This window comes from Colius striatus, chromosome 14 (genome assembly GCF_028858725.1).
Source record: "Colius striatus isolate bColStr4 chromosome 14, bColStr4.1.hap1, whole genome shotgun sequence".
NCBI lineage: Eukaryota > Metazoa > Chordata > Aves > Coliiformes > Coliidae > Colius > Colius striatus.
The window spans coordinates 9,355,836-9,369,355 of record NC_084772.1 but is presented as its reverse complement, the minus strand read 5'-3'; the positions used below and the strand labels follow the sequence as shown (position 1 = coordinate 9,369,355).

The 13,520-nt window shown below is 33.9% G+C and overlaps 1 protein-coding gene across 6 annotated transcripts in view; it reads left to right on the top strand.

The window, feature by feature from the left end:
• PHKB (phosphorylase kinase regulatory subunit beta) overlaps positions 1-13,520 on the top strand; it is a 77,757-nt gene that overhangs the window by 26,205 nt on the left and 38,032 nt on the right. For 5 of the 6 annotated variants that reach the window (XM_062007875.1, XM_062007877.1, XM_062007879.1 and 2 more), the window contains 5 exons: positions 4,082-4,177; positions 5,810-6,007; positions 6,718-6,775; positions 10,541-10,618; positions 12,484-12,642. In XM_062007875.1, coding sequence (XP_061863859.1) covers positions 4,082-4,177; positions 5,810-6,007; positions 6,718-6,775; positions 10,541-10,618; positions 12,484-12,642 — 589 coding nt within the window. The remainder of the gene's footprint in view (positions 1-4,081; positions 4,178-5,809; positions 6,008-6,717; positions 6,776-10,540; positions 10,619-12,483; positions 12,643-13,520) is intronic. The other variant, XM_062007881.1, reaches the window with a different exon arrangement.

Here is a 13,520-nt window from a genome sequence, read left to right as displayed (position 1 = left end):
TGAAGTTAAGTCTTAAGCGATCCTTTAGAGTTTTGATAACTTTGTGACCTTGACTCGGAGTACTATTTGGTTTTTTTTTGAGTAAAGTTTCTGTATTTTCTTGCTGACCACAAGGAAGGATATTTTTTTTTTCTATAGTACTTTTGTTCTCCTTTTTTGTGAGTCAGAGGGAGCTGACAGGTTGTAGTATTTGTCTGTTTCAAATATTCAACTTTAAGAAACTTGTTTAAATGCATTAGTTTTCCATAAAGGAAATAGTACAAAGGGGGAGAAGTTATAAATGGTAAAAAGGTAAATAGTGAATAAAGGGAATTCTCAGGTGCTCTTTGTGTAAACTAATGAATATAAGCTAGGTCAACTGTAACTGGGAGAAAGTCCAAATTACATTCCAAGTTCCTTTCTCTACTACTTGATATATTAAAACATTCTTGGTTATTTGTGTCTCTATTTTTCTGTTTGTAAAATGGAAGATATGGATCAAAACAGTCATATAAAATAATTATTAGCACTATTGGACAAAAAGCTTTTCCGTTAGTTGTTTATTCATGTAAAAAGAACTGTTAAGCTAAAACATTTTAGAGCTATTCAGATGCCAGGGATGAGAAATGTAAGTTACACTTTAAATAGTAAGCAACTGACATACAAGTGCTATTAAACAATCTTACACATTGATGCAAAGCTATTAACTCTTACTGTTATTAGACTCTCCGTCTTTTTATGGCATAAACCAGGAAATCCTTCAAAACAAGAATTTCTTGTTTAGAAAGAATTTCTAGATTTAGACATCCATTACAATTTTTGTGGCTATCTATTCATAGTGGGGTTTGGGGATTTTGTTCTGGTTGTTTTTTATTCTATTTGGAGTTTTTGCATCTGTACTAGTACTGTAGTACAATGGACTCATTCTGTTTAAATCCACTCCACAGGAAATATTGATAGCTGTTTGCCTTATGAATGGAGAAGCAGAAAAGTGCTCTTTATGCATATCCAAATCCACCAACTCAAAAAGACTCAGCCACTTGGTCTAGTTTTATTTTACTTCATGACCATTTCCAAAGCTGTTGTTCTGTATTAGGAGCTAGTAAGGATTTTAAATGATGATTAGACATTATACACACATTATCAGTATTTCAGGAAAAAACCCACATTTATCTACAGTTTTCACCTTTCCAACAGTCTCAAGCACCAGTAAATGTGGCTGCTGGCTTTTTTTGCTAAGTTGTGAAATGAATGAATAAGTTACTGAAGCAAAACCAGTTAAAATGCTTTGAGAGTTTATTTCCAAGATATTTAGCATAAACAGAAACCGTTTTGACCTTCAGTCTGCAGCAGAGTTTGCCTTTGTGCTTAGCTCCAGCTGTGTTCCAATAGCTTTGAGAAATCCCGCTGAGCCCCTCAAGAGAAACTTGTTTGCACCTGCAACTACACTAGTGCAACCTGCATAAATCATTGCTGGGGACAACAGCCGGCTCAGCCTTTCCATGCAGATTTTCCCATTCACACTGGGGATGCTGGAAGAGACTAGTAAATACAAATATGTAGCTGTGCGCTTACTCACAATGCATCTGTGTTATATATCTTTAAGTATATCACGATAGGGCAGTTTCCTTGTGCATTCATGGATGCACCCAGAGAGGACAAAATAAAGGTCAGTTTTTGTTAATATTCATGCTAAACTGCTCCTTCCCTCCACCCCCCAGTTCTAGAAAACCTTAACAAATAATATATTTCTGTGAGAAATCATACAACTTTATGTTTTGCAACAAAGCACTGCTTACCTGGTGTTCAGCTATTTTTAATGCATCCTTTAGTGTATTTTTAGGTGCCAGATACAAAGAACAATTAATGAATTGAGAAGTGATTGGCTTTTTGTTTAGTCTGAATTTCAGTCTGAACGTAGAGAGGAGTCAATTCATGGTGTTTAAATGCTGTTCATTTTCACCTCCATCATACCAGAAATATTTCATGAAAAGTGGAAATTCTAACATAAAAATATAGTCAAACTGTAATCCTAATGCTTTCTCAGAAAAAAAAGTATTTACACATTGAGAAGAGTGTTTTTATTGTAAGAGATAAATAAGTTGTTTTGTTTCTCATTATTTTGGTTTATATCCTATGGTAAATGTTGTAAATTTATCCACAATGCATTGTAGATCTCTGAAACAATAGTTATAACTCAATCAGAAGAAGTTTGTATGACATTGGCATAAGAAATTTTTTTATCATCTGTAGGTGTGCATTTATAATGAGATTCTGAAAAAGTAATAACTTATTCTACCTTTTGGGCTTGATATGGTTAATGCAAACCTCTGATTTCAGAGTATCATAGAGTATAAATAGCTTAGAATTTGTCTCACTAATGTAACAATTCAGTTTTAGCTACAATACCTTTTAGAAAAAAAATACATATCAGCAAAAAAGCCCTGTAAGAGGATGTGCATTCACTGACAGTGTGAGTTAATGAACTAGTGAATGAAGTTCATGGTGCCTACATGCACTGAAGTGGGACTGCTAGTGACAAGGTGAACACCGTTTCACGTTTGACTTAGTCATAGATTAATAAGTTGTTTGTGTATGAGCTGCACTTCCATATCAGTTTGTGGAGAAAATTATATAAAAAAAAAAAACCCCAACAATGAAGGCATTGTAAGGTGTCCTTACTACAGAAATTCACAATCTTTAGAGAAGTAAAAAATAGTTAATTTGTAAACCAACATGCTTATGGTTTTCTGAAATGCAAATTAGTCTGCTTTTGAATCCCCAAAGAATTCTTTGCTAATGCACAGGAACTGCACATTCACTTAGGTAGACATACAGTGTTCAGAGTCTGTAGATGAATATAGAGATTTGTGAATAATCAGAATCTGGGTTCAGAAGAAAGCAGTATAACAAATGATCAAAGCAAATGTGATTATTTGTGTAGATTTGTATAGATTTCTCTCAGCACTATTCAGTGTATCTTGCTGGAACGATTAAGAGAACAGAGATTCTTTTCCACGAGGACAGTGGAAAAACATGTTTTGTTTAGCCTAGCAAAGCAAAAGCTGAGCATTTGTATGATAGCTGTCTATAATTAGAGTGCTGCTAAAGAGTAAGAAAAAACCTCTATTGTTTGGAAAGCTGAATGAACGGATGCTAGTACTGGCACAAAAAGAAGAGTGTTTAGATAGCTATGCGGAAATTTGTTGGACATAAAAGTTTTTAATAATTATAGAGAGTGGGTTCTGGAACAGTCTTCTTAAAAGAATAGCATACCCAGGAAACTCACTGCTTTTTAGGAGAGACTTAGTGAATTTGTGATAATTTATGGTGTGATATTTATGACAGAAACTGAATGAGTTCAGCGTTGAATGTGTGTCTTCCAGTGGAATAGTGATACTGAGATTCTCTGCCAATGCCAATGACATATATGAAGATGTCCGTTCATTGAGATGTCCGTGCATTGAGTTTCCAAGAAATGGTGCTGATCATGTTTAAACAGTATCTCATCTATGGGAATGTTTCTGAGTGTTTTAGGGCGTGTGACAAAGCTGACAGAGATATAATGTAAAATTGCAGAATTTTACAAGGAAATAGGTTTTGCTAAGGAGTGGATGTTGATAACATAGACCTTATAGCTGAAATGCAGGGCATTTTTATTTTCTATGGAATTCCTTTTTCAAAAGAGTAGTTCACATGAATATCCAGTTATTTGTGTTCTAACGGACTTCTAGTGAGCTATTCACTGTCACTGTTTGGAACGTTCCTTGCAGTCACAGGGAAGGATGACTTCTTTTTGGATTTCCTTGATATAGTAATTATTTTTCAAGAAATAATGGAAAAGTTCATAGCTTGAATATGAACATATGTTTCATAATCAGTAGTAGATAATACTAGTAGATAAAGATTTTAGCTATATCAAAATGTGTTTGAAAATTCAGAATGTTTTCATTCTGAAGTTGTGTTACATTTTCTAATTAAAATTACCAGCCACCAGACTGTTACAATGTAACCTAAATAAAACACAGAACCAGTTAGTTTCACCAGGCTATGCTAACATCTCTTCATTTGCCATTAAATAAAGATAATGTTTTGTTTACAGGGCTGCTCTTGGTCTGTTATATTTGTGGATTTTGATGCCCATAACCGTAACAGACAGACTCTCTGTTCGTTGCTACCCCGAGAGTCAAGGTCTCATGTAAGTAATCAAAGGAAATTCATCTCAACAAAGTGTGGAGAAAATAAATGGATATGAACATAATTCTTAATTCTATGCTTAATAAAGATAGGAATTTGCTGGGAAGAGACTAAATTTTTGCTTCTTAAATGTCACTATGATGTTATTTCTCTGAATAGGCATTCTTTGTTTTATGAGTATTCAGTTTAAAATGGTAGCCTATTGGTACCTTTCTAAATGAATTTTAAATAACATATAAAATAGTAAAGGTCTGCAGTACCTTAAGTAGAGTTTGCAGATTTGGTGATTGGTTTTCCACTATATACTCAGTGCCTACATTTTCAAAACATTTTACTGTGGCTTTAACTCATTCTTTTGTCTAGAGAAGAAACCTTTAAGGTTGGCTTTTCATAAATTGCTGTATATGGAGGATTGCTTGTTATAAGCCAATGTTAGAAATAAGCATTTCCTTCATGAGTAAATCTAAGTGACATAAAGATAGATTTTAAAAAATCTATTTCAGTCCTACCAGCAAAAGTAAATTTGGTTTCTGAAAATCAGTAATTTAAAAGCAATAATAGAGTTCTGCTGCTTCCTTGTGCACCCTGGGATATAACAGCTTTTTTGTTTATGAAACAGACTATTAATCTTCAACATTAATAGTTTACTCATTGTATAGGAAAATTATAGCAGAATTGTAATATTTGATAATTAAAATAAAAGGCAGTGTCAGCTACTTTTTTATAGTCTAATGGTCTTCTAGAACTCCTTTGCTGTTTATTATTTGCTGGAGACATGAAATATTCCAACAGAAGTTGGTTTCATAAGCTACTTGTGCTATAGAAACAATCCCTGCGTCCTTTTTTTTTTTCGTTTTATGAGAAATCACATCAATGATTGGCAAAAATACAGTATTTTAAATGGCTGAATATCTTTGATATATCAGGAGAAAGGAATAACAAAGCAGCACCTAATGTAAGAATTTGAACTTTAAATTACTTCTTTTGTGTTTCTATAAGAATACCTACAGTGGTGACGCACTAGTTAGTAATTTTTCCTGTGTATTTAATTCATGGTAGTTGCACATGGTTCTTGAGAAATGCTGTTTGTATTTTTTCATTAAATTACTTCCTTATCACCTTAATTATAAATCAGATAGTCTTGTGTGATATGTAACCTGAAGAATATTCCTGAAGATGTTTTTCAGAAATTAAAATTTAATGATAGTTACTTCTCTGGATTGTACGTTTGTTAAATGTTTGTGATTCACTTTGAGCATAAGATAACCAAATGTTTGTGTTTCCTCCAGGAATAAGCTAGAGGATGTTTTTTATTTCTAAAGCCATAAAGTTGTAGAATATATTCAGTTAGACCTGTAGGTTATCAACTGTGAAGTGGGTCAGATTTTGAGTTAAATGATTTATCTTTTAAGTCACATATCCAAATATTGTGTTTGTATTGTATCCTTACACGTCTTCAGAAGTCTTACTTTGCACATTCTTTTAATATATTACTACTAGGATTTTGATAAAGACAAGGTGATGTTCCAAAGGTATATTTCCCTTAATAAATTAAACAGTCTTTGTTTGTGCACCAAATAATTATCAGAGCTCTAATTAAATTTGTGATGTGTTATTTCTCCCACTCCTACAGAATACTGATGCAGCTCTTTTGCCCTGTCTCAGTTATCCTGCATTTGCTTTGGATGATGAGGTTTTGTTCAGTCAAACACTAGATAAAATTATTAGAAAACTGAAAGGAAAATACGGGTTTAAAAGATTTCTGAGAGATGGGTACAGAACAGCGCTGGAGGACAGAACACGGCGTTACTATAAACCAGCAGAAATTAAGGTAAAGGAAAACCTGGCCTAGAGAAGGGAACATTTGGTTTTCTAAAATGTTTGTATGGTACCTAAAAGCAAAACAAAAAAACCCCAAAACAAAATCCACCCCTCAAAAAGAGAACAAAGCCAGAACCCCACCCCAGTACTTGCCACTTGAATTGTACAGTGATTCCTAATTGCTTCAACTGAAGGAGACGCATTTTGTAATTGGGCACGTGCACTTCTGAGAGATTGCCAAGTCAGCAAGCTAGTCCTTGATTTGTTTTGTAATGAATGTGCTTCCATTTACATTTGAGGTACAGTTGATTTCACATATCAAATAAAAAAGTTATTTATCATTTTATTTAATTTCACAGCTGACTACAGTCTGAGTGTCTGGAAAACAATTTTGCTTTTGACCACAGTGTTTTATTAGTAAAAGGTTATCTAAATGAAAATTTACTTTTTTTTACCTCCTGAATAGTTTCTCTGTGGAAAAGAAAACAGGAGTTATATAAATATTCTGCGTGAGAATAACTGCACTTTTGCATAAACTGTGGCTCAAAGTGCCCGTAGAATTAAGAAGGTGTAAGCTAAAACAACAAGCTGATGTACTAAAATGTGGTTACAATCATGTTTGGCTTTTGTTGCTTTGAAATTATTCAATGAGATACTCAAATACATTTCCTTAAATCAAAATGATGAAATGTCATTATGATAAATTTTTCTTCTTTTCAGCTTTTTGATGGCATTGAGTGTGAATTCCCTCTGTTTTTTATTTTCATGATAATTGATGGTAAGTGCAACTTTACGTTCCTGTTCTGTTAAGGCGTTAGAGAGATGAGCCCTTAGAGGAAAGATACAAAATGATTTTCCTGATCTACCAAAATAATAATGCTGTGACACTCTCATTTAGAGTTATGCCTCATGGGTAAAAAATTCTTGAGCACACAACCCCCCATATTTCACCATTTTTAATGTGAACTGTTTGTAGAATCTAACTTGACAGGGCTTTTATAAAAACTTACACCTGTGACATTTCAGCCCTGCATTGCCTTTTAAGCCTTCAAAACTTTCACAGTATATCAGAACTTCACAGCAGCATGAGAGAAAAGGAAGTGGGAGAACACATTGGCAAACTGAATGTTGCAGCAGGTCTTTTCAAGTTGGACATTGTGTGGTAATTGAAACTGAATTCAGAAGAGAAGAAAGCAAAGCAGAAAAGGCCTAGTTTCTCTTAGAAATGTCTGTGCTTCCTGGCCACGTTTTTCCACATAGCCAGTTAGTCTGATTTGAAAAAATACAAAACAAAAAAAACCCTACTGCCACCAAAATACTGATGCCTAGACTTGATGCCTAGACTTGTTCTTGAGGATATGAGACATACCAAATAAGTTCACAGGATGATTTTAGGATGGAAGCAAAATTCACATAGAGCAGGAGTCTGAATAAGACAATGAGTCAGAGTTACAACTATCAAAAAGATTTAGAATGGATTAAAATCTTAACATCTGGGGTTTTTTTTTTCCCTTTAGTGTGTGGAATAGTTTTCAAATAAAGAGAAGGGCATAGAAAACTGTTATCTCTCTAGACTTCTCTGTGGCCACCCACAGATTAAAATACTTTTGTTTGAAGGTGTAAAAAGGTTTCACAATGCTTGACATTTTTGAAAGAGTGAAACTGAGGAGAGAGGCACTGCCATTTAATGCTTCCCACTTGCAGTTGGGATGAAGGGTTGAAGAAGAAAGATAATAATCTGTAACTAAGTTAGCAGAAAAATAAAGGAAGTGTTTTACTCCTTGTATTACAAAATTTAAAAATATATATTTTGCATATAGTGGGTCTTTTTCTTCTGTACCACAATTCCATCAAACAGCACAATTCTGTGCACACATCTCCAAATCCACACCTTCCTTAATACAAAATTTGATGGAAAAGCTGAGCAACTTAAATTGCAAAAAGACAATGAAATAGGAGAAGCATTACAGTTGAATGTCTTTATAATGAAAACATTGAGAAAACAAGCTGCTACATTGTGAATACTTGTTCAGCTGAAAGACTATTTGCCAATCCAGTACACTTGCAGAGCATGAAGGAAAGCCTTTTCAGCAAAGTGTATTAAGCTACTGGATATCTAGGTAGCTCCTGATAACTGGACTGTGTTACCTCTGGGACAGTGCTACATTAAGTAAGGAAGGGGGAGAGTCCTGTAAATCCTTGTCCCTAATCCCCCAACTTTGCTCACATCAGCAAAATTTTGTTCATAATTTCTTAAAAATTTAGTAGAAGATATTAAAGTAACTGTATATTTACTTAGATTTTCTTTTATAAGACTAATTGGCTCATCAACTTTTCCAGTTTGTAAGTGACAGCTTTTTAGGATTTTTAAGATATGGAAAGTGAAAACAGTTCTGGCAAGTAGATTCTATTGAATTAGGTTCACATTTCATAGAATCATAGAATGGTAGGGGTTGGAAGGGACCTTTAGATTTCATCTAGTTCAACCCCCCTGCAGAAGCAACCTAGATCAGGTTGCATAGGAACACATCCAGACAGGTCTTGAAGACCTCCAAGGAAGGAGAGGAGTATCAGGAGCAGTGTTTTGTTCTTCGTGGATAATTATCATTATTACCCAACTGTTAGCTTCACTAGATAGTCACTAATATAAAAGCAATTCTGTTATCACATAAACACATCTTTTTGTCCTCTACAGCATTTGCAATAAGACTGCATTAGAGAGAGTCAGAATATCATACTGCTCTTATGTCATTACTGTGCTCAAATGTTTTGAAATAATTCAGTGTGTCAAACCCACTGTTTTTGTGTGCAAGCTTTCATTGCATTTGGGGTTTTTGGCAAGTGTTTTCATTTCCTGTATAATACACTTGGGAATGCTTGAAAATGTAATGAGCAATGCTTGTCAAGCTTTGGTTTTGGATAGAGCATTTAAGAGCTATGGAGAGAAAGAAATCTCTATACAGTTGTCAAATTCCATCTTTCTACTGTACTCCGGCTTTTCAGTAGGATAATTTGCTGAATATTCTTAAAATAACATAAAAGATAAGGGTTTGTGACTTTTTAATGTATGTATATTGATGCACATATTCAAGTCACAAAATCTTGTCTTTTGTTATGTTGAAGTCACAAAACCTAACAAAACCGTCTGAACTGATAAAACTCAACAACAAACATCTAAACATATAATACACATAAATATACCTGTACGTCTACATAAACATGTCATGCACACAGAAACATATCTAACAAAAACCATACCTAAACTTTTAAGAATCAAGATGATCTGGTGTGTTTGAGTGGATGAGTGTGTAGTTTTGTCTTATTTTTGCCTTTCAGAATTCACCTTTCTTAAGAATACAAAAGAACTGTTTTAGTACTAATTTCCTGTTGGGATTTTTCTTCAAAGGAGATAGTTTAGGACTCCCTGGGTGTGCATCTATAGCTATGGGAAAGCTTTGAGCTACATAAATCAATATGACTATTTTTCGAATAAGAAATATTCAAATAACATTTTGGAAAGCTTTTTTTACATTTCTGATTGGAAGTGGAGGATTACGGTAGTTTTGTAGGATGAGGTAAGGAGGGAAATATTACACCTGTCTTTAATAACGTGGAACAATATGGTGACTGTAAAGGAAAACCATGGAAAGAAATAAGTGAGATGAACAATGAAAAGTTTCCATCCAACTTGTTCCTCTTTAAATATTAAAAAATGTTCTATTATAAAACATCACTGTGACTCGTCAAGTTCATCCATGTTTTCCTTGATGAACAGAAATGCTTTTGATATTTTTGACACATCTTTTCATATAAGAACTTTTGATGCACTGAACACTGGTCTTGTTAATATTCATCAGATTCATTTTGGGATGATTAAGTTCTTCTTGAAAATACGTTTAAGGTACTGGTACTCATAAACACACATTTTTTTTTTTTTTCCCCCAAAAGCAGCATACTAAAGAGCTGACTGTTCTGTTTAATATCTCAAGGCCTGTCAGCAGTTCTGAACCTCAATAATATAAAGATATAATACCTATGTGACCTACCAATGTAAACACTCCTCATCTTTGGAGGGGAAATCTTTCAGTTTAGTCCTTTACATTCCTTTCTGGTTTGGTTATTGGGATTTCAAGGCAACTTCTAGATTAGTTTGCAACTCTGTCCTTAAGTTTTAGAGCCAGCCTGTTTGTCTCCACACTGGCACATGAGCTCTGCTGCTTCATTCTACTATAATTAAGGAATTTACTTACAGCTAGTTGGGCTCCTTCTCTGTGTCTGATTCCTGAGCCTCTTTAAGTTAACAGCTTTACTATCCCATGTACCTTGTCATCAATTGCAGTTTAAGCTAATAAGAGAGTGGCTGATTCATGATCCTTGAAAGATTTAGTTGTATCAGTGAGGATCTGCAGTCTAATCTTTTGCTTTTTTTTAGTGTGTGGACACTACTCCACTGGAAAATAAACAAAATCCTTCTTTTATGAACATTAAGCTGACAGAAAAGTTACTTCTTCCATGAAATCAATTATTGTTTGCTTGTTTTTAGGAGTTTTTAAAGGAAATTCTGCTCAAGTAAAGGAGTATCAGGATCTTCTGGATCCATTGATTCAGCATACATCTGAAGGTATTACCTGATAATCATTCTTCTAAAACACTGTAGCTTTTTATTTATCTGAGATTATTAAAACACTGACATTCCTATTAATGAATATTGTAGTCAGAGCAAAGAAGAAGTGGTAATATCACTATGTTTCCTGATGGCAAAATACTAATACCGAATAATCTCTTTTGTGTACATTCTTTTGCATCATAAAGTGTGACAATAAATGTAATGTTGTATGGAAAAATCCCACTGATATAAATGTAAGATTTACACTTTACCCAGTCATTCCTGTTCTCTTCTGCTTCATTATTTACAATATTCACTTTGACTTTGCAGGAAAATAACAACTACCAACAGTCAGGTAGTTTCAGTGGTCCACCTGACTGCAGTTGAGAATCAATTGCTAAATTCATTGTCACTTCACAAGGTTTAGTGTATGCATATGAAATTGTTTCTAGCTTAGAGCACTGAAAATGGCAACACCTTAATTTTAATAGGAATGTTCTCTTAATTAAATTATGTACCCTACAATTTTTGTGGAATTGCAGAAAAGGCTATTGGTGGCCTACAGGCACAACCATCCAAAATTCAATCTCAAAAAAAAAGACTAGAAGTTTGAGTGGTAGGAAAAAATGTGGGCAGAGAACAGAACAAGCTTCAGTGTACTGAGAATCAAATTTTAAAACTCAGCATCTGTAGTCACCTGTTCTGACATCTGTGATACAGTTACATAAGTACATACAGAATATTTTAGTGTGACTCATTTCAATTTACAATACTTGTTGAAGTAAACTAACTTAGCTCTAAGAAATACAAACATCTTACCGATTTTTTTAACATAGCAAGTTTTCTGACCTTACTGATCACTGTTTTTTTCTGGTTATTAATGAGGATGTAAAGTTTCATAGACATTAAATTAATCTTGTGGTTCCTATTGTTGAATGTCATCCTGAATGACTCATTTTATATTTCTGGGTGTGTTTTGCTGCCTCTCTCATTTGAATAGCTCTAATGACTCTCACTTTTCATTTCTTCTCAGCTTCTTGCCGGTAATGTTTTTTTGTCTAATCAAGTAGTCAGACACTGCAACTTTATTTCATTTATTGCCTGTTCTTCATCCAAATCAATTGAAAATGAAAGCAATAGTAAGGTGAAATTTAATTTTGCAGAAAGCATATTAATTTGGTTTTGTATTTTATGTTTATAACTTATATAACTTAGCCATTTGAATTATGTTTCTAAATTCCTGTTTCTTCTTCACTAAAAAAATGTTGAAATAAAGGTTATTCATCTACAATGATCAGTAATACCTACATCATAATTCTCGATACAAGACATGATGTCTTCCAATGGAGAAGTTATGCCATTTTGTTTCATGATGTTCCAGAATTAAAATGCTAATTTGAACTAGTTTTTACATACTTGCAAAAAATTCTAATTTTCACTTAAATATTTTCATACTGTTGACCAAGATCATAGTTTTAAACAGTTGTCTGATACTGAGCTGGTGTTAAATGTGGGGGGAAAACAGAAAATTTCATGCAGCATTCACTTCTTTTGGTTATGGTTTGCTTCCTGTACTGCATTTGTAAGTGAAAAACAGCTTTTTTTTCTTTTTGCCCAAGTAATGTCCTACACACACAGTGTATGTGTTTGGGAAGAAATTCTGTGGAAATGTTTGGTGAAAAAGAAATCAAGTAGTTTAATATTGCCCCAGGTTTTCTGGATGGATTGAGAGATAACAATGAATGTCCGTTCAATCAAATTGTTGCTAGGATATAATTTTTCCTGTTTTGAATCCACTTCAGCTTTATTAGGGGGCCACAATCAAATAATAAGGGACATGGAATTTATTTACTCACTGTACTTATTTTGAAACTCTATAGGATGTCCTATTGTACCCAAGTATTACTATGTGCCAGCTGATTTTGTTGAGCTGGAAAAGAAGAACCCTGGCAGTCAGAAACGGTTTCCTAGTAACAATGGACGTGATGGCAAGTTGTTCTTGTGGGGCCAGGCAGTTTACATCATTGCAAGACTCCTGGGTAAGAGGCTGAGGAAATTCCATTGGGTTTTGACTTGTTAAAGTGAAGGGTATTTATCTTGTTAATGTGAATCTGAACAAACACGTTGGCTTGAGTTATTAATGAACTATGTCTGTCCTGTGTTTTATGATACGTTGGTTGGCAAAACCTGCTTTTTGTTCTTCATGTTAAAGATTTCTGCTGTATGCAGCATATTGTGAAGCTTACTGGAATATTTCATAGATTACTGAAAATCTTCTAAACGTTGTAGGTTTCTTTGTGCTATTTCTTTTCCTGGCTTTCACTCTTATTTCCGTTTCTTCATGACAAAATGTATATCCATGCCATTTTTTGGATTCACTGTGTCAGCTGCACCTGTGCAGTGATGTTTTTAAGTGATCTATAGATTCAATTAAAGTTATTTACTGTTTTAAGCTAGACAGATTCAAGCTTTGAATGGTTGCAGTCTCAGATAAAGTTAATGTTTTCTTCAGTCTGTTATTTTTACCTTTTTAAATAGAAAAGACTAGAGCATTTGAAAGTGCAATTTAAAGTTTGGTTATTGAAGGTTGTTATAGTGAATTTCAGTCAGAAGTGAACTTTTGGTCTCAACTGAGATGATTCAGAGGCTAATGCAAAAACAGTTGTTGAGACAGAAAAGTCTTCATAGTTATCTAAATCTTTTCACTACTGACTGTTATATCAGAAACTCGATTTACTGGTACTGATTTAGAATTGGTGCATTGATCTTCCTCCTGTCTGGATGAAAAGCTGCTTGAATAAGAATCTTATCCTTGGTTAAAGTCTTTATGTTAATTTGCTTGTTGGTGGTTGCTAATTAAGTTGAAGCCTGACTCCAAACACTTTGATGTCTGAGAAGACACCGATTTCCCATTTCA